This window comes from Clupea harengus, chromosome 9, assembly GCF_900700415.2.
Source record: "Clupea harengus chromosome 9, Ch_v2.0.2, whole genome shotgun sequence".
Classification (NCBI taxonomy): domain Eukaryota; kingdom Metazoa; phylum Chordata; class Actinopteri; order Clupeiformes; family Clupeidae; genus Clupea; species Clupea harengus.
In genome coordinates, this window is record NC_045160.1 from 13,088,000 (window position 1) to 13,114,736 (window position 26,737).

Genomic DNA, 26,737 nt, shown 5'->3' on the forward strand with positions numbered 1-26,737 from the left:
GTCTAATGGTCTTTCATATACTGATCAGAGGAGCATGAATAACCAAAAACAGCTCATGTGCAACTGTTGCATCTCCAGACCTGGATGTGATTTATTTACAATATACTTGTTTTTTTAAGACTCTCTTTCAGAGATCCTGCATGCATGCAAACATCTGTTTTTATGTTATGGGTGAAGGGGAATGTACCAACACATTGGAAGTGTATAAAGGATGAAGAAGAATGAAACCTGTATTTGGAACATGGCACAGAACAGGAAACTGCCTGTAACTGTAAGGAGGTCTCCCTTGTACGTCGCTTTGGACAAAAGCGTCTGCTAAATGACTAAATGTAAATGTCTCAGTAAACGTCCATGAAAAGGTAAAGGACAGATAAATAGAAAAGGGGGTAATGACTGGACAGACATTTTTTTTCCCCCTTTTTTCTTCAGATAATTAAAATGTATCTTTTAATTGGAGAGAACCTAAAATATAATTGTGTTTATATGTATACATATATGAAGACACGGTCATTGGTGAACAAGTGAGTGAACTCTGTGAGCAGCTGCTTATGCCTGGCTCTGACAAAGCTGCACTGCAGAGGCTTTTTCAGGCCAGAGTAGCTAATGTCTGATGGCTTTGACTGATGTGTCAGAGGCCATGTGTGAGTGCTGAGTTATGGATGAGATCAGTGTTAATCCATCACCTTCCTGACCCTGAGCTCCAGTCTGTCTGCTGCTTAGAACCTCCGTCGTCTCCATCACCACCCCCCCCCCCCCCCCAAACAACCATCATGGGTACCAGATGCAACAGTGGGAGCTGAATCTGGATGAATACTCAAAGCATCCTCTTTTACTATGTCTCTGGCCATTTCTTCTTTTCACCTCTCTCCATCGATGTTTTCACCTCTTCCTCCCCGTCCCTCTCTTCACTCAGAGTGTAGCGGCAGCATGACTGCCTGCGTCAGCCTGTAAGCGGGAAACTGCCGCTGCAGATTCAGCCTGCCTGTGTGTGAGTGTGTGTGTGTGTGTGTGTGTGTGTGTGTGCGTGTGCGTGTGCACGCGCGCGCGTGTGTCTGTGTGTGTCTCTGCCCCCTCGCCTGTGTGAGCCAGGGGGACTGTTCTCTCCCGAGCAGCCCAACATACATGGATCAAACGCAGGCTGACTTTCACCTTCAGCAGCCATCTGTGCCGAGGTACTGTACCAGCATTACGTACATGGTGGGAAAGGCGAGGCGGGACTCTTATTACTTCATCTCTGTGTTTGTGTGTGTGTGTGTGTGTGTGTGTGTGTGCGGATGTTTGTCTGTGCTTGTGCACAGAAAGGATGCATTGCCAGTCTAAGCCAGGCATTTTAGACGGGCAACAGAATCATCGAATCCTCTGGCAAATATATCTGCTTCATGTCGGTTTCATTGTTTCATTTCATGAGACTCGGTCATCTGTTTCAGCGGAGTTATGTTAGCTTACCTTACAGTATTGATGTGTTTGTGATGGTAACCTGAGCTGCTGCATTCTCGAGTAAAACTGTAGTGTGCAGCTGTTTGTGTGTGTTTGCCAGTGGTTCTGCACCAGCTGCTCCGTATTTAGAAGTGTGTGCTGGGACGTATGCCACTTAAGCTTGCTTGCCTCCCTACGTGCATATCTGCCCGCTCGCTTGATCAATGTGCTGGTGAAATCTGATGCTCAAGATCCAGCCTCAGCACCTGGAACAGCGCTAGCTAGCCTCCGTCAGTAGCCATCAGTGTATCCTTCCTCTGCCATCAGCACCAGAGCAGAGGCATCCTGTCAGCAAACCGTTAACGAAGCTGGCTGCAGCTGCCTGCCAGCTGTAAGACTGATGCCCACCAAACTGGCAGCAACAACCTGGTCCAAGATTTAATCTGACATGTTGAACACAGGGAAGAGAGTATTAACAGCACATCAGCTCACTCACACATAGACATACACCATCACGTCATTCAGTGTCATGTGATGAAGAGGGCAAGGAGAGGGTGCTGGTAAAGGTTGGCTTTGATCTTGGCCAGGGGTTGGTGGGGGTCAGAGTATGAATGTGCTGGCTGTGGGCCCAGCTGCTTATTGCACATAAATCATAGACAACCTCTGAATTTTTAAAGACCCTAGAAGCCGAGAGCGTTTTTTGGTGGGAGTATGCCAGGGTGTCAGTGTTACTTGTCAGCTTATTTCACACAGATCTCCTTATCTGATCGTGGCCTTCTGTCTGACGGACCACGTATAGGAAATGTTTGACTTGTTTGTTTTGAAGTGCTTTTTAAAGCTGCAGTTGGCAGATTTTGTTGTGAAACATAAATAACACTTCAACAGTAATCAGTTTAAAGTACCTTATTTCCCTGCTCCAGGTGTTTTATTACCTTAATTTGCCTCATACTTTGTCCGATCCTTCAGAATTACTTCTTCATTTTCAACAACAAAGACTGCAACTGCACCTTTAATGTGCTGACTGACCCAGATTTCAGTGTTTGCTGCATTGCTGGCTGTGACATATGCTCTATTTTCAGGTAACGCACTATACTAACACAGTACAGTGGTCATGTTGTAGTTCACATGTACGCTACCCATAAAGAGGTCCTCTGTGACTATCACTGGCGGTCCGCTTTACCTGGAGGGTCTCTTACCTCTCTTGTATGCTTTCAATCCACTCCATCTGAGCAGCTGTAGGCTGAAGAATGGCACTGCCTGTGAGGGGCATGATGCATTGTGGGAGTCTGAGGCTAGGAACAGGCACCATGCTCCTGGTCCCGGTTCTACTCACTATTACCTGGGCATGGACAGGTAAGGTTTCACCCTCAGTTCTCGTATTTATTCTCAATGGTTTCTCTTTTACCTGCTGTTGCTTCGTTTATAGTCTACGCTACTTGGATAACAGTGTCTGCTTCCATAATGAATAAATGTCATGTAAATGTAGCAGGTAGTATATATGAGTGATTTCAGGGTAAATGTCTTTACCGAGTCCATCATAACGGTTTCTTAACAAACAGGAGCGATTGAGCATGGCCCTCGAATTGACGGGAAGCGCCGTTTGGCGGTCACACTGCAGGAGAACAACACACGGCAATTCAGATGCCAATCAGATGGCTGGAACTCTCAAGCCCCGCCTCTGCTCACCTGGTACCTGAACGGGGAGCATCAGAGGCAGCCGGTGAACGAGGGCCCAGAGCGGCTGGTGGTGAAGTCACCGGGGCGGTCGTCGGTACATCGGAAGCACCCCCAGCGCAACAGCACCTTCTCGCTGAAAGCCCGGCGGTGGGACAGGGAGCTGGTCTGTACGGCCTCGAACCCCGGGAGTGGGGAGAGCTACAATGCTACGGTCATACTCAACGTGCAGTGTGAGTGGACCATGATGGACTTCCGATTTTTAGCCTGAGAGGGATGTGTCAGATCAGGCCAGTCCAGATCAGATGGGGTCAAATCAGTGATCAAAGTAAAGTCAGCAAAGTATGATCAATAATTATAATGTGACAAATCCCAATGACATGCAGAGGAAATTACTGAAGGCACTGTGTTGTTCTTCCCATTTGAACATCAATTTTGTACTTCTTGTGACAGAGTGCCGTCACTACAGTTGAGTATGTGCTCTGACTGCCATATCAGCAAGCGTGGCTCTTTGGTGTTGCGGTCAGGGGGCAGGTTTGGCACCCCGGGTTTGAGGCCAGGTGGGGTGACCGCTCTCTCCCTTCGTTACATATGGTGTCACAAGTGGGATGGCTTGCCATCAAAGGTGTGCCCAGTGTGTGAGTCGTATGAGGGACCCCCAGGTTTGGTTGACCCCTGTGTGAGGGACCCCAGTGATGGGTGAAGCACTAGTGTGTGGGGCACCCTGGGATGGGAGAAGTCCCTCTCTCTTCCTTCTCTCCCCATATACAAAGCAAGAAATATGCATTGATTGTCATGAACAAAAGACTCTGTGGAGCCTCTCTAATTCACTGGCATAGTGACTTGAAAGTAAGACATAATTTGAAAATAAGGCATCCTGAGACGGCAGAAATTTCTGCATTTTCAGCACAACGAGGTAAATCAAAATCAGCTGGATCGGGTCAGGGATGTGTGTCACTGTTAATGATTATGAGTTATTCATGCAGTTATGGAGATTTTCTGAATATAGCAGAGTTTGGTCAACACTGAATAACGTTAATGGGAGTGTGTGTATAAGGTCAGTTTTAGAGACCAAGACACTGAAAGAGTGGCAAGAATTTTGTTTTGAATGTAGGATGAAATGCATTTATTTCTATTATTCCATATGCTGATATTGGATAACAATACTGAAAAACTAGAATGCAAGTGTCTGGAAATAACTGAAAATAACCAGTAATGCATTCACCCCTCCCTCCCCCTCCAGTCCAGCCTGAGATTCTGCGAGTGAACGCCCACTACAGCGACACCTCGGACCCCGGGCTTTCTCTGGTGCTTTTTGCTCTGGTGCGCTCCAACCCACCGGCCACCATCACCTGGATGGACCAGTCTGGTCAGCAGGTAGCCAACACCTCAGACTTCCTCATCCTGGACACGCAGAACTACCCCTGGCTGTCCAATCACTCACTGCGGGTCTCCATGAACAACCTGACGGGAAACGTGTCTGTGAATGCCAACAACAGTGTGGGCGCTGCCCAGAGCAACCTCACTCTCTCTGGTCAGTCCGTGATTTCAGCTACAGGAAATACAAAATGGCACCTTCGTTTCCAGTCTTCCCATCATCCTCATAAACCTCACCCTCTGTCTGTAATGCTTCCCAGACTTCCTGCAGTCCCGTGTGGAGGTGCCGGTGATGGGCATCGTGACGGGGGGTGTCCTAGGATTCGTCACCCTCCTAATCCTCACTCTTATAGTGGTCTGTCTGCTCCACAAGGGAAAGGGGAAGGACGTTGGTGAGAAACGCTCTGACACTAATACAGATATTTATTATGAGGACCATAATAAAGGTGCAGTAATTATTTTTTGTTGAGCAAAAAAAAAACTGAAAAAAAGAAAATGAGTTCTGATGATGATGATGTATCTCTGTTAGCATAATAATATTACTGAGCATTTGACACATTTTATTTCTCTCTTTTAGCCCTTTTAATGTGTTTTAATGTCCGGGCCCCTTAATTACCAGTAAATTGGTGAATAAACATCTCAAACTAAGTATCAATATGTACAGAAGACAAAGAAACAATAGTCAACTATTGGTCCGATATATAGCATTATTCTAGGTCTAGAAGCACAACAAAAACTATTGACTCTTTAAGATTTAAAAGTACATTGCACTGAAATACGAAACTATACTACATGGCCTTAACAATACACAGTGTGGTCATGTTTGGCTAATATTTTATTCTTGTTTTTTCTTTCTGTAGAGGAGCCAGTGGAGATAACGTTATCCACAAAATGGTAACATGGCAACCTATTAGTATAACAATATACCATGAATAAGCCACTTTACTTACATACACTTGTTTTCTGTGCAATTATCAATATAGTTGATACCTTTTTTTTTTATTGTGTCTTACCATACCATTTGGGAATCATTAGAAGATGTAGTTTGGCATGTATTGTTTTGTGTTTAGATATTACCAATACCAACCATCTAAATGTTGAGGAACATTTGGCCTGCTTGACTATGGGTGTGACTGTGTGTGTTGTGTTCCAGCACTGACTCATCTAAAGTGCCAGCTGACGGCGTGTATCTACCCCGAGAGAACATGTCTTTGCCCTCTCACGTCCAGCTGAATGACATGAGCTCTCTGTGTAAGGGTAGGTGTGGGGCCAAGGCCCTCAAGTCTCAGCATTCATCCTAGGCTGACACTCAACCTTCTTAGGCAACATTACTAGGCAATTAGGCAAAAATACTTTTATGCCTGCATTCATAGTACATTTGCCTTAGTCTGACTTGAGATAGATTTTAAATAGATTTTGTTTACCACTCTGAGCTATCTGTACTTGTTTCACCTTTGGCCCAACTTAATTATGTAACTTCACATTATATTCTTCATCAAATTAGCTCATTATACAAACAGACATGTTGATTTCCTTACCACACCCAAAACTGCAGTGGCATCCCTGTAGACAGCTTTTGAGTCGTAGCCCTCCCTGCTCACGTTACAACACCACTCCCAGCCGGCACTTTGAACTTGCATACACCACTCCCCGTGCTCCCTTTCCCCTTTGTGCTTGAGACATGAGGAGTGTGAAGATTTTTTCCATTTAAAAAAAGTAAAGCTAGTGGTCATACATTTTCTACAGAAGTCATTAAGTTTCTTAAAGAACACAGACACTCCACGGACCCATTCAGAGGGATTTGGCGACCCACCAGTTGAGCCACACTGATTTAGGGCACATATTGTAGACAAAAGCAAACAGACTTTGGAGACGTTAAGCTCTCCCTTTGAACTACTGATTACTGGTTAGTTACCTAACCTATTTCTCAGTGATGGTGCCCAGCCTAACTCTAAAACTCTTATCATTGATTAGCGTTTAATTATTAGTATATTTCAGTTCATGTACAAATAAAAATGACCTGGGCAATGGCTTGGTAATGGATGATAAGTTCTGAGCAGTGGCACTGAGTTTCTGTGCTGTGTGTTATCAGGACTACAGGAGAACAAGTCCAACCCAGGGGGAAAGAAGGGGGAGGAGGAGGAGGACCTCTCTGAAGCCTATGCAGCCAGAGGTGAGGAGAGAGCCCTGTGCCGTCTGAACAAACTGTGTCACCTAGTGTGTGTGTGTGTGTGTGTGTGTGTGTGTGTGTGTGTGTGTGTGTGTGTGTGCCGGTGTGTGTGTGTGTGTGTGTGTGTGTGTGTGTGTGTGTGGATTCATGACTTCACCCATGGCTGAATGAAGAAATGACATGTCCTCGAAATAGATAGACTCTGCTCTTAGTGTTATATGATTAATACATCAATGGATATTTTATAAAGTGCTTTTGTTATGTGCACACTTAATATGCTTCTGTCCATATAAGTGTGTTTTGTCTGTACATGTGTTTGTTTTCCTGTATGAGTGTGCACGTGTGTGCATCCACATGCACATTTATGTCTGTGTATTTGTATGCAGGCTTTGCCAGGTATCCGATGGTTGGATACATCTACAAGGTGAACAGTGTGAGCAGTGAAGAGATCTGGCTTTGACAACGACTCCCTCCGGTAGGAGACTGACCTCGGTACATCACCTCATCCTCAACCTCACAACTGCCAGTCTGTTCATCTGACAAGAGTCCAGTCCAGAGGAGTTCATTAAATGCATCCTGAAGAGGGTGGTCACTGGTAGATCAGACAGGATGGCGGTGACCAGAGGAATATCGGCAAAAAATAAACCCCACAGACTTGCAGGGACCAAAACACTCGTTGGAGCTCCGGTCTTCATGTTGTCCTCATGTGTTGGTCCAAGCATGGCTGACTGTTCTGTCTCTCTTACTGGGAATTCATTCTGTACACCTGACTAGCGTTGTCCAGGCAGTGTGTCTGTGTTCCAAGTTGTGATCACTGACGTTAAACATGTCTTCCTCTTTCATTGTCTTTCTATACACATACTTAAGCAAGAAACCTATGTGCTGCTATACGGAATGCAATGTAGCTTGTGCAATAAAAGAGAATGTCCAGTATTAGTTCAAAAGATATATTTGTACAGATAAAAATGCTAAGAGACTATTAAACATGTACATGTACTGTATATGTGTATGTATATTTGTATGCATATGTTTTAGTTTATTAATATATGTACATATAGAACCTAAATAAAGAGGACTATGAGGATTTCTAGCTTGTTTTTTTATATTTTCTTCAGCAGGGGGCATCAGTATGCATTTGTAACACTTTGTCTAATAACTTGACCTAATTAAGGTGGAGGGCAATTTCAAGTGGCATCCATCTTGAAACATTACAGTGAATCTTATGGCAATAGTAAAATCCTCCAGTTTGATAAGAATTTGAATTATCCAAACCCTTATGTGGCAGTAATACAAAATATTACTGTGAAAAGATGGTTTCGCTATCCATCATAACTAGTGAAGGAAATACCAGGTCTCGTCCCTTTCTGGTTGGAAAAAGCATGTCACTCTCAGTATTGTTTTATGAGCCTAACTCTCATATACTCATCAATGATTAACGCTTAATTATTAGTATATTCCAGTTAATGTACAAATATAAATGACCTAAGCAATGGCTTGGTAATGGATGATAAGCTCTGACCAGTGGCACTGACTTTCTGTGCTGTGTGTTATCAGTTTATTAATACATGTATACCGGTATATAGAACCTAAATAAAGAGGACTATGAGGATTTCCAGCTTGTTATGTTATATTTTCTTCAGCAGGGGGCATCAGTATGCATTTTCAAAACGTTGTCTAATAACTCTTGACCTAATACAGGTGGAGGACAATTTCAAGTGGCATCCATCTTGAAACATTACAGTGAATCGGAGAAAAGTTGAGAATTTTAAGGCAATAGTAAAATCCTCCAGTTTGATAAGAACTTGAATGATCCAAACCCTTATGTGGCAGTTATACAAATATTACTGTGAAAAGATGGTTTTGCTGTCCTTGATAACTAGTGAAGGAAATACCAGGTCTTGTCCCTTTCTGGTTGGAAAAAGCATGTCACTCTCAGTATTGTTTTATGTAGGTATGTGTTTTCAACGCAACTCATATATGCTGACAAGATGGCTGTGTTGCTTTCTTGTTGTTTACAGCACCCTGTGATATCTGTGAGTGTGTGTAGGTGCACATTTGCACTCAAGGTTTTGTGTGTGTGTGTGTGTGTGTGTGTGTGTGTGTGTGTGTGTGTGTGTGTGTGTGTGTGTGTGTGTGTGTGTGTGTGTGTGTGTGTGTGTGTGTGTGTGTGTGTGTGTGTGTGTGTGTGTGTGTGTGTGTGTGTGTGTGTGTGTGTGTGTGTGTGCGTGCGCGCGCGCGTGTGTGTGTGTGTGTTTCTGAAAGAAAAAAGCTTATACAGGTGCTACTAGTGGGTCACAGCCTGTGCTGTGGTATACAGTTATCTAACAGGAAGTTGTTGGTGAGGAGATGAGCTTGTTTTTCTTTCTGGAGCAAAAGTCTGGATCTGCACCCACTGAACTACTATGAGGCCTTCTTCACCTACTCTTTCTCAAGGCAGGGAAGTAGAGATGGAGTCCTGAGATGAAGGTTCATCCTGCTGAACAGTCTTTTAGGGTTGTCTTAAACATATGAGAATAAATAAACACATGAAGTCTCTGTCTACTCACTGAAAACACACTCTCGGGTAAAAATGAACACCTTTTGACTCAAGCAAAGTCTGTCAGCTCACTCAAAACACACACTCTCAGGTAAAGATGAAGACATCACAGAGTGTCTGCTTGTCACTGTGGAACATAAAGACATGGAATTTGTCTGCTCACAGAATAACACTTTCAGATAAACATGAAAACATGAAGACGTTTGCAGTCACTGAACACACACCTCCTCCTACCACTTGCATACACTTCCTTCCCTTTCACAGTCAGAGCAGTAGACACAGGCACGCCGAGGAGCCTCCCGTCAAGTGATGCTCCATCAACCCTACCCTGGACTAAAACGTGAGTTTCATTTGTTTTCGGTAAAGTGTGGTATAATTTTCAATTAGTCACTGAGCATGCATCAAGTTCTTAGTAATAAAGTAAGTAATAGTAAGTAGTAATAAAATAATAAAGCCCTATTCTTTTGATAAATTGATTGTCTATTGATTTAAAAACAGCAGCTGATTCAGTAGTTATGTCAGCCAAACCTTCATTCGTTTTAAGATGCTTTGATCACGTTCTGTAAGGTACCAAGTCTTTTCAGAATTAACTACAAACTTGTATGCAGAGGTGGGTAGAGTAAGCAAAAGCTGTACTCAAGTAAACGTATCATTACTTTATAATAATAATGACTCAAGTAGAAGTAAAAGTACCCATCAAAATAATGACTTGAGTAAGAGTAAAAATGTATCTCATAAAAGTACTCAACTAGAGAGTAACTTCATATGATGATATTTTTACACCAATTAGGCATACGTATTATGTTCAAATGTTGGGTCATGCCCAAAATATAAAAATAATAAACACAATGTAACATAGCCATCTGCACATTCAATTAAATCACATTCCGAATATGCCGAAGAAAAGATGAATTGTAGGCTGGAGAGCTGCTGCTGACCGAATGTTTATGCAGCCAAAGCAGTCGATGTTATATGCAAGAAGCTGTGCCTGTGCGAGATGTGCATAGCCTTATGTACCGGAGTATAAGCACATTGGTTTTAGTTGTAAAAATAAATGACAAATATTCTGCATTTCATTTACTCCTATAAGGCCAATTTATTGGAAAAGACACTTCATGACATGTAACAGAGTAAAAGTAGCGCGTCACTACCAACCTCTGCTTGTATGTATGTAAAATGGCTTCCACATACTGAAATACCTTTTTGAGGACTGGCTTCTAATGTTGAAAAGTTTGACTTGAGTGATGAATAGATGCTTTATCAGAATTATCATACTGATTATTTAAATTTAAATTGTCAGTGCCGTATTCTGTCAGTAGTGTGTTAAATTCTGTGATGTAAATAATATAAATAATGCAAATTTTAACAGATATTGTCAGACTATTGTTGTTAGGATGTAGGTTTCTTAAAGCCATGAAAAACAAATCATATGAATGTTGATTGCACCTGATGAACATATGTGAAAACAGTCTCTATACCACTCTACAACAAAATGGCTGCAGTGACAGGGAACATGGCGGCTGCTCTGATAGCTACCTGTTGTTCAGTTAATGTTCCACTGTGAGCAATGACTCTACTGCTTATTTTCAGTTTCTTTTTAATTTTTTACAGGTAACCATTCAAGAACAAAGAATGAAGACAATTGCATTTTCTTTGGGTGTCCTTCTTCTAATTGGGGCAGCTAAAGCTACAGGTGAGTTCAAGTAAAAGTAAGAGTAAAAGAGAGTAAAAGAGTTAAAAACTGTAAGTGTCTCTAAATAATAAAGTACACATGCATTAGTTTCATTTTAAATTCTGCCAATGTCAAAAGGAATGTTGCATAAAATAGTATTATCTACCGTATACACTTTAATGATTTAAAGGCCTGACCTTCGAAATAACAGCTTGCGTGTTTAGCATCATAAACTGCACTGATAAAGTTTACAGCTTTGCTTACACACACACTATCAAAAAATAAGGTCTCATATTCTCAAAAATCAATTAATCATAAATTAAAAATTCACACACAGAATACAGAACAGCACACAGCTGTTTTACTTCAATTACAGTAACACTTCTCAAATTCACTTCTGTCTTTGGTGGGCATGTGCTTTTTAAATTGTCAGACTATGGTGGAAAAGACTGCTATGGTCTAAGATATAAATTCACATATTCAGCACTGGAAAAAAAAGCATATTTGTCTAAAGCACTCTGAATACTGTGTATAGACTGTTTGCCTTTCGCACTAATCATCGCAAGATCATTTCCATTCCTTAAATAGTATCATAAATTAAAGTTAATTTGTGGTATAGAGCATTAAAGCAGTAAAGCATTTTGCACAGAAAACTGCCAAATCACACTCATTATGGCACAGTACAAAAACGTTATAGATGTACAGAATTTACCCTCTGTGTATGTAATATCAACAAAACTCTCATTTGGGTCTGACAAAGGTTCACCATATCTTATTTAGAGAACAGTGAGTATGTTGTTTTGGGGGGAAAGTGACAATGGAATTGGTTGATTAAGAACAAATGTGAAGTAAATGGTTCGGCATGGCGACAATAATGAGTATTACACTGACAGAGCAGGGGAAAAGACACTGCTGACATATAACTACTGTGTTTCCCCAGGATCTTTTGACATAAAAGCTACGAAAGATGGAGAGGGGATTAAACTCAGTTGTTCCGGTGGTTCATTTTGGGAAAATAAAGGAAAACTGATTAATGCAAGCATGACAGACCTTACTCTCCCATATGAGGATGCGAGGTCAGGGGAATATGAATGTTTTCACACAGACGCAGACGCAGACGCAGACGCAGACGCAGACTCAAAAAAAATCTCAAAGGGAACAATTCATGTCAGATTCCGGAGTGAGTATCACAATTGAATTAAGGCATTGTAATAAACATAATGTTGAGATTATCCTAGTGATAATCATGTGTTCACGTGTGGAAGAATCAAGAGCCCTTCCATTTTTAACAGAGAAAGTTGTGAACTGTTTTCTGTATGTTCTGTGGATGTGTATGTTCATTCACTATGTAATCCTGTCCAGCCTGTGAAAACTGCATCGAGCTGAACTGGCCTGCACTGGTGGGGATCATCCTCGGCAACGTTGTGGCCACCATCCTCATTGGAGTCTCTGTGTACTACATCTCCACACAATCCAAAGGACCAAGCTTCCCTAGCAACAAAGGTGAGTCTACAACAGCGCCATAGACAGACATAGGCAGTAACAGTGATGCCTTATTAAAGATGTGCTGTATATTACTTTTTTGGCAAAGAGCAAAAGTAAAGATTCATGTTTGTTTTTATACCGTCACATTTGTGTTATACCAACACACCACCTCTCGTGTTTCTCCGTAGTCAAAGCATATGGATATTTAGCTATTTCACATGGCAAAAGATCTAAGATCAAGCGCCGTCCTTCTAAGTGTCGTGTAATATTGCTTTTCCTCTCCCAACCTTACTGTCTCAGCTTCTCAAGAATCTGATCGAAGGAACCTGATCCCCAACGACGCAACTTATCAGGTAACACACCTACAGGAGATTGATCACTTGGGCTGTATAGACTATGGATTTTGATTTGCACTTTACAGAGTCTCTATGTACATCTGTCTATTTGCCCACCAATTTACTTTTGTCTTGTTTGTATCTTTTCTCAGCAACTTAACCCTGTCAGACGAGATGAATATGGTGTTATCGCCCAAAGGAGGAGATAAACTCTCTCTCTCCACTCAACAACAGCAGTGATAAACAATACCATTTCTCATCTGGACATAATATCGCCAAACACCAACCACCCAAACACACTCTGATAAGACTCTGTCTTTCTAACAGGGTAGCTTACTTTAGGTTTCAAACATGGAGAAATAATTTGAAATTTGATGTACATATATACAACAATTATTATGTTACACATAGACGATTACAGCACTAGGTTGAAACACAGATTGATGTTTTCTTTGCAAATCTCTTTGAGTTGACCCGTAGTTTTTAGTTGACTTATCCCTTAACACTGTGTTCATGTTCAGGGTCCACCTGAACAAACTAGACTGAACAAAAAAATGTATACAAAATGGCGAGTTTTGGTTCCATTTCTTGGTAATTTCTCGATGCTCACAAAAAGCTGATCCCTCCCAGGTTTTAAATTCTTTGCACAAATTCATATCTGTAACCACAGTCATGTGGAGTCACTAGTTTATTGCCTAATGCAGTAATCGATTCCCTCATAACTAACTGAGTGAAATATTTGTGATTGTTTCCTAATGCGTTTATATTGTTGTACAGTCCATGTTGTCATGTTTTGTATGGCTATGTTTCAACTCAACTTTATTTATAACTTTACATTAGCTGTGCTTAGGTGCTGTCTACTTAATACTTCATTTATTGATGAGTAAAATGTGCTCTTAATTACATGGTATAACTAATTTCTCTTAGATCTCAGAAGATGTGTAATAATATAAACTTTATTACAAGACATATTATTAATTTCTTAAGTATATTGTTATAAAGACATGCAACTACAAAGCAAGACTGAAAGCTATATCAGTGGTAAAGGAAAAGTTTTATCAGCTAGTTTTTATAAACTATGATTTTTCCCTTCCATTTTACAAGCCAACAATTCTCAACAGACTTGCCATACTTTTTGTATGGCAAGTCTGTTGAGAATTGTTGGCTTGTAAAATGGAAGGGAAAAAATCATGACTCAAGATTGAAGTGCATTTTAAAAACTTTTAGAAATGGTTCCAGTGCATTCTAACCTGTAATGTGTTATGTATCCTATTAGATTACTCAATACAGTGGAGCTGTCTCACTTTTAACTTTTCTTTTCGTGCAGAGGAGAGTTTCCATGTAATATTTGTCTTGAATATTTTTCTGTCTTGAATATTTTCCTTCAGTTACAACCTCTTGCATGGGACTTTGTTCATGTCAGTGTTTAACGTATGACAGATTTGTTCTTGATGAAATAAAGTAATCTAGCCTTCATCATCTATCACTAACTTTAATGTGTGACATTTGCACAGACGTACTTTCTTTGCAAAGGATAAGTGATTTCATGTCAACAGATTGGCTTCTCCAGTTCCATCTTTGATCGACTTGTGTGCAAGCATGCAGTCTTCAGGCGCTTAACCAACTTCCTGTGCAGTTTTCATTGTACATGTGCACACACCTTTATCTACACACTCCCACGCATTCACTGTGAGCTCAAGATGTACGTGAGACGAGACATTGAGTGGAACCACTTCTTTCGTTCTACACCCCTCTTGCTCACAAAACCACAAGCACATTTAGCTATTAAACCACACCTAATAGACCTCTTACAGTTTTTTTCACACTTGGTAAACTCTGCCTGTCTTGGAGCATGCAAGCTTAATTAGACCCTATTTGTAAATTTCAAAATGCATGTGTTTCATGAACAAAGAAACCCTCAGGTTTGTTCAAAATTTCAAGAAGCATTACACAATCCTAAGTTTTATACTGGAACAACTTTATCTCAACTGTAGCTAAAAGAAGTACAAAGGAAATACCAAGCAGAGCCATTGTTTATTCCATATTATAAAAATGATGATATATACAGAGAACAGCTATCTGTTTTCAGACTGATGACATTGTTTCCACTGTACACGACACGAAAGGGAAAAGTCTTGTTCATGTAATTCGTTTTCTTCCCACTCATTTCTTCACCATCATCTACAGTAAAGATTATTAATCATACACATGTGAAATAGTACGCCTCAACTATCCATGGTAATATTTCCGCAAACAACTATGTAGTAAGTGTGAGGGAAAAAGTGACACGTTGTTTTCTAAGACAAAGCAGATTAGCAAGAAACATGAAATAGAAATCTGTCATGATTTGGTAAAAACAACAGATGTACATAGAAAGACTGCATTTTTGTGAATTGCGAAACTTCTAAGAGAAATATACAGTCCATTCCACCAATGGTACATTAAAATAAGTACAAATAAGTGACAACGTTTTAAAAGTCCATTGTTTATCACAGACAGAGAAACAATTGCAGTGCTCATACAAAAACTCTCTGCGTCTCTTCTTCATGAAAGACAGATCCTTTGGAGGTGAGTCTTGGTGCTCTATCCAGTTTTGTGCACAGTAGAGTATAGATCTTTGCTGCGATTGACTTCACTGAGAGACTGACACATAGAAGAAGAAAAAACATTGCATAATACCTATTAATGTATGTTGTAAACAGACTCAACAAAGCACATTTACATTCCTCACATTTATGTGGACCAAACAAACATGAAAAGACCACAAAAAATACCTGATATTCCTGGCTAGCTGGGGATGCGCTGGGGGTAACATTACGCCGTGGATGGGTAGCTGTGATCATGAAAAACAATTTCAAACACTGGGCACAATACAAGATTTGACAAAGTGAACTGTTGGTACACATTATGCAAATATACCTTTAAACAAAGATTACATAATGAGATCACTTGTGTGGAAAAAGATGCTTGAGAGTAACATGAGTAGTGTAACTGAACATGTAGTCATAAAAAGGATGCATTTCAACCCATTTAAGAAAACCTTGACACCATAATGTCTATGAAATCCTCACTACCTAACTGTAGTGAGCACACCTTTCACCTTTGTGTTTTACAACTTTACAACAGCCATGAAATGTTACCTACAGGGTGAAGTGCCATGACTGACCATAGGCTAAATGAGAGCACTGAACGCTTGTTTTGACTTACGCTTTTGGGGTGCAGGCCCTGACTTCCTCTGACCATAGGCATATACCATGATGATGATGCCTCCAGTAATGAACAGATCAGCAAAGATTGCAGCCACAATGAGGGAACCGTCTATGTCATAGCAGTTTTCACACACTGAGGGATGAAAATAAGTTACATAATCAAACTGCTGAAGTTGACCAACTTTGTCAGAATCACACTGTTGGGTACCAAACCTGGGTGCATTAAGTCAAATTCAGAGGTGATTGTGAAACCATGTGCTTATTAACCGTTCTGACATGTCAACATCCTAAAATGAAATCATGAGCAAAGTGACTTTGGCACCTTCCAACAAAAGATAATGAGTACCTTTGGCTTTGATGTAGAAAGCTAAATATTTCTCCGGGTCCTCCACTTGTTCTCCATTCTCGTCCAATGTCCTCATACAGTGATACAATTTGGCTGGATCACTGTCCTGATATGGTGTTAATCTGGAGTTTCCGAAGGTCTCCTCGCCTTTCTTTAAATCAGCACCTGGTTCACTACAATGGATATTAACGTTGGTTCCAGAAAAAGAGACAGATCCTGGGGGACAGAAAAATATAAAAGACCCAGAATGAAACATTTGAAAAATGGTTGTTTATTGCGCCGCTTAAGTGTGTATGGCAAAAAAAAAGAGAGCAGGAAGCAGGAAATCCACACATATATCAATGATTTACTGTATATTTAATTGTGAACGGTGGAATACTTTGAATAGGGTAACATTAAACAATTAAAGAAAACACAATACAGAACAAGCTGAAAAATGTACCTTTGTTTGCAGCGACAGTCATGATGTAAAGAAAGAAAATAAGATTTTTCATCTTGAACACCATAGTGAACACCAAAATGTTTTTAAAGTAGTTTTAAAATTTTACCACGTAATAAGAAGTAATATTGGAGGTAGAAAATATATTCTTCTGTACTAGATTAACTTCTCAAACTGAAGGGCTCTCTCGGTTCCTTTCTTCTTCTTCTTTCTCTTCCTGTAGGAGGAGACAGTTTCAGTCTCTGAGGAGGGTTCTAACTACCATAGATGCTACATTGGGCCATGCCACTAACACATTCAGAGTATTCATTTGCATACATTTAAAAGGGTGACAATTTGTTTTGCAATTTGTAATTGACCATGGTGTAAAGATTACTGTCTCTTTTTTAAGTGCGAGTGATGTATCTAAATTAGTATTCAGTGAAAAGAATAACCAGACCACACCATATCTGAAACCATTTCTGGAGTGGTATTAGACTTGTAGTGTCCAACCAGACCCGGCAAGACACCATCTGTCTGTTTATACAAGACAGTATGGACACAGACCAGAACCTTTTGTTGAAAATAAAAAAGGTCTAATGTTTTGCTACTAACTCTCTTCTTGCTGTATTTGTGAACTGCACAACTCATACTGTGCATTTGTTCCACCTAGTGGAGAAAGCCTGAACACATCCAAACAGGGAATAGGCCGAGGCATTTCATACAGCAATACACCATCCTCCCAAAAACCTTAAAGATCAAATCAAATCTCTAATCTCTATATACCAACATAAAAATAGCTTTTAATAAAAAAAATTATTTAAAATCTAAATCAATCTTTAGATGTGCTTCATTGGCAAAACAGACAATGCAGGCCACCAGAGTCACACTATGGGGTCTATTGAAAAAATACTGTACATTTTGCAATACAATATGCTGCTGTGGTGTACAAGGCATGGCCTGTTGAATATAGAGTACAGCAAAATGGGCATGGGCATGGACTACTGTACTCGCTTCTAACATTGTTTTACAGATACCTTTTCTTTTCTGCCCTCCAAAATCATATTATTGTCAACTATTACAAATAAAAATGGAGTATGACTGTCAGGACCTCTCTCTTCACACATTTTCTCTTAACTACAGGCCTCTATTCCCATGACCTGTCTAAGAAACTTAAGGCATACATATCAAGTAAAGCTTCTTGTGTGTTGCGCTCTTTTCTCAAAACACAAAATAGACAGCTATGGTCTATTCACACTGCTGCCGTCTGGTAGACGCTACCGGAGCATCCGAGCACGGACTACCAGACTCACAAACAGTTTTTACCCCCAGGCTGTTAGGCTGCTGAATCAGCAACACTGAACAGTCGCCATCGCCTTGTACTTCACACCCATACAAATACACTTGCTACATATATATATATAAACCCACATTTTTTATCTTATTTAATTTAATATTCCCCACCCTGGAAACTGCCCTTCTTGTATTTTAAACTGTTGTTACTTGTTATATGTTATTTCTGGTATATGTTATTTTGGTATATGTTATTTGTGTTACCTGTTGTATGCCGTCTACTGCGTAGATGTTGGCTGCCAAGTCATAAGAATTTCGCTGCGCTGAAGAAATTTGGTGTATGCGACAATAAACACTTTGACTTTGACTTTAAACAATCTGAAATATAAAACAGCTGAAATAGTGAGTATCCACTGAAGGGACAGCTAATAGAGAAGAGGTCCCCTTGCATGAGGAAGTCCACATCCCCAGCACTATTCTGTGCCTCCAGTTCCCTCCAAAATAGCTGCATGTGATCCCTGTCAACCTCTGATCCCTTCACCTCTTTTATGTGTGTGTAAGAACTCGCTGCAGGTTTAACACACTTCTGATGAAATTTTACCTGAAAGTTTCTCTTGGGTGTCTAGCAGATTGTAGATTAAAGTATGATAATAAAAAAAAACATACATGATAATAGCATGCTGGCCCTTCCAGGCTTGAGCACGTGGTGATTTTGTGTAGTCCTGAAATCAACACTGTGCAACGCAGCGGAAAAAAAGTACATTTGTACCAGAGAAGATTTGCTGAAGGGGTATACTCAAAAAATAACTCTTGTAATGAACTTAACGAAATCATGGGAAGTATTTCCACATGATTTAATTGATTAAATAGCTTTCTTTCAGCATTAAGGAATTCTGCTTGGGTCCCACGTAATAGGGTTGGTCCAACTAACTTTTCACTAGTAAATGAAGTTGATCCAGCCCAAATCAATTAAGTTGACCCAACACAATTCTTTAATGCTCAAAACAAAAATCACATTGAAATAGTTTCCATTATTAAATTAAGTTCATTCTAATTATGACTTTTGAGTGTAGTCAGAAAACCAGGACAAATGTAAGAGGCACAAAAGCAGTATTACACACATATGTTTAAAATCTGAATCACTTTAAGTATTGATAGAAGTTGATATCAATGTTAAATTACAATGTAACAGTGTCATGACGGTCCTACTGGTGCATTGCTTGCTTTGAATGTATGTGCTGCCTGAATGAGCACATTGAACAGCAAAACCAGCAACACTCAAACAGATCATTTTCCGTGCTAGTTCTTGCAGTGGTTCAGGACGTTCTACTCTTAACATTGTTTATAACTGGATATACACTTCCACTTCCAAGCAAGATGTAGACCTACAAATCTGTAAGGCATCCTCATTTTCAGGGGCCAGTTAAACCTAAATGAAATGAGCATAGCTTTTCCATAATGATTGTCTTTTTGGGATCCTACCAAGATGGGTTATGTGTTTAATTTTTAGACCAAGGTATAACTATTTATGAGAGCTCTGTGAAATAGCAGCCAGTTCAAAGAGGTTTCCACTTCCTATTCAGTTTTAATTTGGTTTAGTCTACAAGTAGTTGAGAAGAGCCTGATCCTCCCGTTTCCTACGCCACCAACCAACCAGCAGGGGTTCAGGTGGAGACGAGGAGGGCAGGCATATGCTATTAGCAACTATGACAATATGGCTGCTGTTGAGTATTGACAAAGATCCCGACTTCATATCTTGGTTGAGGTAGGGTAAAAGATGGGCCTTTTCTCCCGGTTTGCTGTTTGATTTACTAATCTATTTCACTAGCTCTGATGCCAGCACACCAGCGTTAACAACCTATGCAGGCAGTTTCACGTTTGAATTGAATTTGTTTGACTGTACCCATTCAACTTGAACACAATGGCAATGTGCCTTTAATACAGGGAAGATGTGACTCAGCATGACTGAGTAACTCGGCACAGACATCATCCTCTTCAGTTATTTCAGTGTAACTACTGTGCAATGTGACATGGGTAACTCATTGCACCCTTTTCATCTGGTTTCAGGTTGAACGTTTCTTCTGCACTGTCAGAGGTCAGCATGTTTTTGGTTTAGGTTCAACTGCTCAGCACTAACATGCACCATCTTGGCAATGTCTGACAAGGTGGGGGATAGTGCATCAAGAAATAAAAAAGCCCACTACCAGGTCCTCTCCTTTTGTAACCCACGCTGTGCAACATAAATTGATTTAGACCGAAGTTGTCTGGGCTATAGCCCTTTCATCCAGTGGAAGTTCACAGTAAGCAGTTCTTTCACTGACATTCTTTTAGACACCTAATTTAGTTTTTCACCAACCAGCACCATTTGTGGCTAACTACTATTAAGATGGAGTAGAGCAGTGGTTCCCAAACTTTTGACAGTCCCGTACCCCTTCAGACATTCAATATCCTTCTATGTACCCCCGTTTTTTTTCCCGTGTTTGTAACCGCCGCTACGCCCCCTCACCCGCGCACATATCCAGCCTATAACACTTGAAACTGTGAAATTGTCAGGGTAGGTCACTAACCTACCTGTAGCTATTTAGCTGAATATGGGTATACATGAGTATTTTTGACAATTCGACTTGGCTATTCGGACTATTTAAGATACCATGTCTATTTATAACTAGGTTTGAAAACACAAATCAAATGTTCTCCCCGCGTACCCCCTGAACCAATTTGCGTACCCCAGTTTGGGAGCCGACGGAGTAGAGGAAACATGAAAGTTGCAATACTGGACGTATGCAGTCCACCTCAAATATTCCTGGACATTAATGGAATAACACAGGCTTAGAATTCAACACAAACTGGACAAAACTAAACTGGTTACTTTAATTCAAAAACTTTATTGTGGTGGAATAAAAGGCCTTAATGGAAATACTTGTAAGCCAGTATTTAGATTCTGCTGTCTGAAAGAAAAAAAAGAAAGAAAAAAAATAAACCCACGACAGACCCCAACCCAATTTACCAGACTTATGATGACTCCATCCAATGCAACTGATCCCGCCTCTCAGTTCATCCTCTGCTTCCCTTGTATAAAAATAAAAAAAATCCTCCAACCATGTGCCATCTAACGTGTTAATCGAGTTGAAGAAAAACTGCCAATTGCAAGAAGTCGTTCGATCTAGATTTCCATTACTGATGAGGGCTCCAATCCTACGTCCCAGGTAAATTGATCCCGCTCCATGCATCCAGTATTCCCTATGCTAATCCTGATTTTGAAATGATCCAACGATCCGGCTTCACGGATTGGGATCCACAGAGCCACTCCTCCATTCCAAACCTTTAATACCAGCAAAAACCAAAAAGAGGAGGCAAGTTAGAATCACGACTGTGCCAATTCTTTTCTTCCTCAATTTCTCAAAACATGCAACTATAATAAAGCTTAATTACGAGACTCCAAAAGTGGAACTGAGAGCATTTGTAATCAAACTGTCGATCAAAAGCTACCAAGTAATTTCAAGCAAGAGGGGAGGGGAAAAAAAAATAAAAAAATTCTCCTATACTTCTCTATTGAGTTTAAAAGGTCAGACTTATGCTGAATGGTTATTTACCATGTTCATGAAAAAAACAAACAAAAAATGCACACAAAGCCTACCTTATACATTTAAGTCAAAAGACAAATTCTCAAATGCCGAAAGAAAACTTTTCCCTATTGTTACATGTACTCAAACTATTGCCTACACATAATACATCTACCTGCTACTGGGTTATCCTAATGAATGAGATGTGCTCCATAAAACCTTTATTCCAAAGATTTTTAATCCATCTTGTCAGACATCTATAGGAAGACAGTAAAATCCACATTTGTAATAATGACAACCCACCAAATCCAAAGGACACAAGAGCAGTGGAACTCATTACAGCTCAATATTTGAAACTTGCTGGATAAGAAAGACTTCCATTTCTTTTATTAAAAAAAAAAGAAAAAAGCTGAATCGGGTAAAACGCACTTTAAATAGAACCAGAGCCTGACAAATAGGGTCTGAGGACTAGGTGAAAGATGTGGGAGCAGAGATACAACATACCAAGATGTCCACCAAAAAAACATCAAGGATATGAAGGAGGGATGGGAGGGACAAAAAGAAAAAACGAAATTAAAATATGGACTCGTCAAAAAAACAGAGTGGGTAAAAACAAAAGGGAAGGGGAGGGGAGGTGGTGGTTTGACAACAGGGTTCCACCTAAAGCGTCAATGCTCGGATCCGCTCTGTAGCGTTTAGGAGCGGGACCGGGAACGGCTATGGCGCGGGGAGTACTGGGGAGACCCGCGACCGCGACGAGGGGAGTAGCTGCGGCTCTTGCTCCTGCTCCTGCTCCTGCTGCGGCTCCGGCTACGACTGCGGGAGCGTGACCTTCCATAGCTGGGGCTGCGAGGGCCATCCACCTTCACCCGCACATATGCAGTTTCACCCTGGGGACACGAGAACAAACTGACGGTTGAGGACACAGGAAGAAAAACCATTATGCAGCCCAGATTACCATACAGGTTGTTAACATACCAGTGTTTTGGGACATCCTATGACAATAGTTCGTCTGACGTTCCATGCTGGTACGTGTCTAACACCAGCGCGTGGTCCAATTAGAAAACATGGATGGCTACAAGTCCAACCGCTTCTGAAGCAATCGGCTTACCTTAACGACACACATCCCAAGTCTATTGCAACAAAGTGCCAGACCTACCTCGTGTGAGCGGAATTTAGTGTTGTCCAGCTTTCGAACGGCGTAGGTCATGTCTTCTTTTCGCACAAATTCCACAACACCAGTCCCATCGCGGAATACATCAGCATAACATACATCACCTGCTTCACGCATGTGATCCTTCAGGTCCTGCCAGCTGCCACTGGGGGGAAGCCCTATAGAAGAGACAACACTGATCAATGGAACATTCGGAACCTCCAGAACTTGATGCCATATTGTTTCTTCAATTAGAAGCAGCTCCCCATCCTAAGTTAGTCTGTGCGTTCTGTATATTTTGTTCCTAGACCTTATCCTAAAACAACTGGTTGATACAGATCAATGGTCAAAAGAAAATGAAACTGCAACTCACCTGAAACTATGACTCTGTATTCTGAACGCCTGGACGGGGGTCCATAGCGGCCTCTGGGGGCCCCACCCATTCCTCCAAATCCACCTCTGCCCATTCCCCTTCCACTCCTGGGAAATTCAACTCTTAAACGGTAACCATCGTAGTCGTAGCCATCGCGTCCGTACACCGCGTCTTCAGCGTCCCTGTAAGAATAAGGCACTACTGAGCACTTTTCTAAGACAATATACATAACTCTGCACTGCAGGATACAGTAACAGTAGACCATAATATCTTCTTGCATAATAGTCACCCAGTTCCGGGTAGACACAACTTTGTAACTAGACAACTGCAACGTTACCCTTGAAAGGCAAACTATTTCATTTTACCATTACTTCTCACTTTAAATTTTGTGGGACAATGCTTTAAACCAAAGCAGACAATCCGCTCATAGGTCACAATGTTCCAGTTGTTTACCACAAATAAAAGTTCAAACACGTTGCCTGTGTTAAATCCAACCACGGACATTGGCTAATATTTAACTCGACCGAAGTAGCAAACAACTGACGGTAGCTTGCTAGCTGGCTAACGTTAAATAACTTTTAATCGTGCACGCGCGAAAATGAGCTAGCTACTTAACCCAACTGAAATTACATCCATAAGGGGTAACAATAGCATGCGGATTCACCTCCATTGTATTTACATGGCATATTTCATGACTATTTACAAAATGATACGGTTGACCTAGCTTATAAAGTCTGGCTTCATAATGCAAGTTAAAACAAGTTAGCACACTGGTTAAATGTTAGCCTATTTAATAGCTAGTAAAGGCTAATGTTAGCATCGAGGTGATATTGGAATAGCAAGACGGCCAAATGGCTAACTCTGCTACCTAACGTTAGCAACACAGTTGGATTAGCGCGCAAGACATAGCTAGCCAACACAGCAAATTAGCCAATTTACCTTGGGTCCTCAAATTCGACGAAGGCAAACGGAGGTCCTCCTCTGCGATTTTTAAGGTCGATGTCTCGAATCGCACCGTATTTGTAGAACACATCTTCGACATCTTTCGTGCGGATATCGGGGGGCAGGTTCCCCACATAGATTCGGCAGTCGTTGTTCCCAGCTGGGCCTCGGATCACGCTACTGCCACCAGACATGGCTTACAGGCCAATATTTTCTAAGCGGTAGAATAAGATTAATGTGGTTGATTCGCAAGATAAAAGCCTATCAAAGCCCGCAAAGTGATATTTGATAGCTTTAAACACTAGCGTTACAAAACTAACACGCCAAACAACCTTGGACTTGCAACGATATTTTCGCACACGGTACTCCACTAACTAGCACTCAGGCTATCCGACTCAGTCAAGAGCGTGGCCACACACGACCGAACGTCAGAAACCGCGCTTGAATAGTGCGGATGAAATGATCTCCGGAAATAGGCCTTATGTTGATCTGAGATACCTCCTGTCGTATACATCCGATGAATAAAATAGTCCGTTCTGACAAGCGGCTTTGTTGGACCAACTAGTTAACCAACGATGGAAAGTGTTTTTGTAATTTGAAACTACGTTTATGTCATTTAAATGCGTATTTGCACGATATGCGAATTTCATTAGAAAACACAGAAAGATGCTGATATGGTTGTAAAATAGACTAGATTATAGACCCACGTTCAAAAACTAGATTAACATAATTGTACAGACTAATGTATCATATCCTAATTTATTGTAACCTCAATACCACCCCTTCTATACGCACATATAATGATGGCCATATTTACGACAACAAAATGTTTTTTGTGCGAGTAGGTGAGCACGTGCGTTCATAACAATAGACCTACAATTTACGCGCGAGACGCATGGTGTTTGTGGGCGTCTATTCCCATGGTTGAGGCTCTGCCCCGTTGTGCTGGTGTTGGAACTAGACCAGTTAGGCCTAAGGTGACCTGTGTTCATTCATAGGCAACGTTATTAGAGCCTATATATTAGATTTGATCTTGTAATCTAATTGATTCTCCATCTTTCAAAGATCTGTGGTGCCAGTGCTAGCTGTGATGGCTTAGGTTACAACATGAATTTAGAGACTTTGTTGGAGCTTAAGTAATTGTTGAGCTGCTTAAATTAGGCATAGTACTTGTATTAGTATTATCTGTGCACTATATGCAAAGTTGTTCCAAAAGAAAATGACTCAGGGTCTCTGTAAGAAGTAGCCCAAGTAATCATACCTAACAAAAAAATAACTTGGTGTATTTATTAATCAGAAAATATTAGCTTAGAAAATGAGATACGAGATACACCACAGATAGAATGGGATATCACACCGTCATACCATGACTTTGCAGGCCAACAGGGGGCCACCAGAATCAAGGAGAGGCCCTCCTGATGCACCTGCTCCAGCATGGGTAGAATCAGTTCCACCAGAGGAAATGTGTACAGAAGACACTTCGGCTATCTGTGTGCCACTCCGAGCAGCGCGCTGGCATCCTTCACCAAAAACAACAGTGAACAGCGCATATTGTCTGTGAGTGTGAAGAGATCAACATTGACCCTGCCAAACTGATTCCAAATCTGTGCCACCACCTGTGGGTGAAGTCGCCGTTCTCTCACAAGACCCCCCTGGAGGGAAGATCTGCCTCTAGATTGACACAACCTGGGACATTAGTCGCCCTTACTAACAACAGAGAGTCCTGGGCATGACGTTAAACTGCACCCGGGCAGATGGAGCTTGTGAGCGTGCATGAAACAGCAATCGTCTAAGAGAAAGGAAACCCAGACAGAAAACCAACTGGTTCTCCAGGTTGGGAGTTGGGCTACAGGCCAATCATCTGTTCCCAGAAAAACAAAACAATTATTACTGAAACTGCAACTATTCAGAAGTTGCAGCCTTGTGCGCCTCATGGCGTGGAGAGAACTATAAAAAAAAACTAACAACAGATGTAGAGTGATCCAGGTCAGTAGAGAGTGAGAGGGTTTCAGAAGTGGGCGTGTCCCCCTGTCTGTTTATATAAGAAACCACCAAGCGTTGTCTGCCCTGATCAGAACATGATGGCCCTGCAGAGCCATGAAAAGGCTTGAGAGCTAAAAGAACTGTCAGTAACTCTATCCCTCTCTTAGATAAGGACCATTCCCCCCTCACACTCTGCCTATGAGTGCTCCTTGACAGAGTAACTGCACTCTTAAAACAAAAGGTTCTATATTGAACCTTTAAATGCTCTATAGCTTAGTACATATGGCACCCTCAAATGGTTCAGTATATAACCCTATATAACCCTTGGGGTTATTTTCTTTTTAAAAAAAGGGTTCTAAACAGCACCTTTATAAGGTTAATTCATTCTCCCAAAACCTTTGATCGATCTTTTTTTTTATTATCATATTCTAACACTTAATCATTAATAATAATAATGAATGATAGTGAATAATACTGCAATAGTGATTATCAATAATTCTTGTATAACCATTTGGGAAAGAGCTGTAGGCTAAATGCAACTATTATTTAAAATAAAATACCCAATAACTTGATAGCAAACCATTGTTTACATTCTGTTCGTTACTGTAAAATAAAGAGAGGAGTGGTAGATTCAAAAATGGACTGTATTGTTCATTTAAAAACTCATTACAGTGGAGAAATAATCCATATTATTGTGATTGTAACATGTCTGGCTCTAAGCATGAAACAGTAACAGTGACTAACTAACTAACTAACAGTAACTAATCTGATTAAAGAGTTTCTTTTTTTGAA

At 40.8% G+C, this 26,737-nt stretch overlaps 4 protein-coding genes across 6 annotated transcripts; 2 read left to right on the forward strand and 2 right to left on the reverse strand.

Annotated features, from left to right (window-relative positions):
- The first annotated feature begins 876 nt into the window (after window positions 1-876).
- Window positions 877-7,727, forward strand: LOC105911013 (transmembrane protein 25). 2 transcript variants are annotated; one of them, XM_031573532.2, is made up of 10 exons: window positions 877-1,172; window positions 2,383-2,495; window positions 2,650-2,769; window positions 2,976-3,323; window positions 4,334-4,624; window positions 4,728-4,859; window positions 5,328-5,361; window positions 5,621-5,724; window positions 6,560-6,640; window positions 7,024-7,727. In XM_031573532.2, exons 3-10 carry the CDS (start codon window positions 2,664-2,666, stop codon window positions 7,095-7,097), a joined length of 1,170 nt encoding a protein of 389 aa, XP_031429392.1. In that variant the 5' UTR covers window positions 877-1,172; window positions 2,383-2,495; window positions 2,650-2,663; the 3' UTR covers window positions 7,098-7,727. The 2 variants fall into 2 exon arrangements, with proteins under 2 accessions (XP_031429392.1, XP_031429393.1); XM_031573533.2 differs by lacking the exon at window positions 2,383-2,495.
- A 1,683-nt stretch (window positions 7,728-9,410) lies between these two features.
- Window positions 9,411-14,141, forward strand: LOC116221835 (T-cell surface glycoprotein CD3 gamma chain). Its single transcript, XM_031573535.2, has 6 exons — window positions 9,411-9,513; window positions 10,785-10,866; window positions 11,786-12,025; window positions 12,208-12,348; window positions 12,631-12,683; window positions 12,818-14,141. Exons 2-6 carry the CDS (start codon window positions 10,806-10,808, stop codon window positions 12,872-12,874), a joined length of 552 nt encoding a protein of 183 aa, XP_031429395.1. The 5' UTR covers window positions 9,411-9,513; window positions 10,785-10,805; the 3' UTR covers window positions 12,875-14,141.
- Window positions 14,142-14,680: 539 nt separating this feature from the next.
- On the reverse strand, window positions 14,681-17,351 carry LOC105911012 (T-cell surface glycoprotein CD3 epsilon chain). The gene is made up of 5 exons (XM_031573536.2): window positions 16,663-17,351; window positions 16,221-16,436; window positions 15,873-16,007; window positions 15,440-15,498; window positions 14,681-15,308 (listed from the first exon to the last, which is right to left on the reverse strand). The coding sequence occupies exons 1-5, from the start codon at window positions 16,724-16,726 to the stop codon at window positions 15,249-15,251; spliced, it is 534 nt and encodes a 177-aa protein (XP_031429396.2). The 5' UTR covers window positions 16,727-17,351; the 3' UTR covers window positions 14,681-15,248.
- A 3,445-nt stretch (window positions 17,352-20,796) lies between these two features.
- Window positions 20,797-24,419, reverse strand: LOC105899507 (serine/arginine-rich splicing factor 1A). Of its 2 annotated transcripts, XR_004164302.2 has the most exons (5): window positions 23,960-24,419; window positions 23,021-23,202; window positions 22,654-22,826; window positions 21,670-22,384; window positions 20,797-21,253 (listed from the first exon to the last, which is right to left on the reverse strand). XR_004164302.2 is itself a non-coding variant. In XM_031573537.2 (4 exons), exons 1-4 carry the CDS (start codon window positions 24,154-24,156, stop codon window positions 22,190-22,192), a joined length of 747 nt encoding a protein of 248 aa, XP_031429397.1. In that variant the 5' UTR covers window positions 24,157-24,419; the 3' UTR covers window positions 20,797-22,189. The 2 variants fall into 2 exon arrangements, 1 of the variants encoding a protein (XP_031429397.1); XM_031573537.2 differs by having other exon boundaries at window positions 20,797-22,384.
- Window positions 24,420-26,737: the final 2,318 nt, after the last annotated feature.

Excerpts from the sequence above, each read along its gene's own strand:
- LOC105911013 (XM_031573532.2), top strand. The coding sequence starts at position 2,664 with ATGGCACTGCCTGTGAGGGGCATGATGCATTGTGGGAGTCTGAGGCTA. Across the intron at positions 3,324-4,333 it reads GGTCATACTCAACGTGCAGT|TCCAGCCTGAGATTCTGCGA; the intron begins GTGAGTGGACCA and ends CTCCCCCTCCAG. Across the intron at positions 4,625-4,727 it reads GAGCAACCTCACTCTCTCTG|ACTTCCTGCAGTCCCGTGTG; the intron begins GTCAGTCCGTGA and ends AATGCTTCCCAG.
- LOC116221835 (XM_031573535.2), top strand. The coding sequence starts at position 10,806 with ATGAAGACAATTGCATTTTCTTTGGGTGTCCTTCTTCTAATTGGGGCA. Across the intron at positions 12,026-12,207 it reads AATTCATGTCAGATTCCGGA|CCTGTGAAAACTGCATCGAG; the intron begins GTGAGTATCACA and ends AATCCTGTCCAG. Across the intron at positions 12,684-12,817 it reads CCAACGACGCAACTTATCAG|CAACTTAACCCTGTCAGACG; the intron begins GTAACACACCTA and ends ATCTTTTCTCAG.
- LOC105911012 (XM_031573536.2), bottom strand. The coding sequence starts at position 16,726 with ATGGTGTTCAAGATGAAAAATCTTATTTTCTTTCTTTACATCATGACT. Across the intron at positions 16,008-16,220 it reads TTTCTACATCAAAGCCAAAG|TGTGTGAAAACTGCTATGAC; the intron begins GTACTCATTATC and ends TTCATCCCTCAG. Across the intron at positions 15,309-15,439 it reads CAGCTAGCCAGGAATATCAG|TCTCTCAGTGAAGTCAATCG; the intron begins GTATTTTTTGTG and ends TCTATGTGTCAG.
- LOC105899507 (XM_031573537.2), bottom strand. The coding sequence starts at position 24,156 with ATGTCTGGTGGCAGTAGCGTGATCCGAGGCCCAGCTGGGAACAACGAC. Across the intron at positions 23,203-23,959 it reads GTCGAATTTGAGGACCCAAG|GGACGCTGAAGACGCGGTGT; the intron begins GTAAATTGGCTA and ends TTATTCTTACAG. Across the intron at positions 22,385-22,653 it reads CTAAATTCCGCTCACACGAG|GGTGAAACTGCATATGTGCG; the intron begins GTAGGTCTGGCA and ends TCGTGTCCCCAG.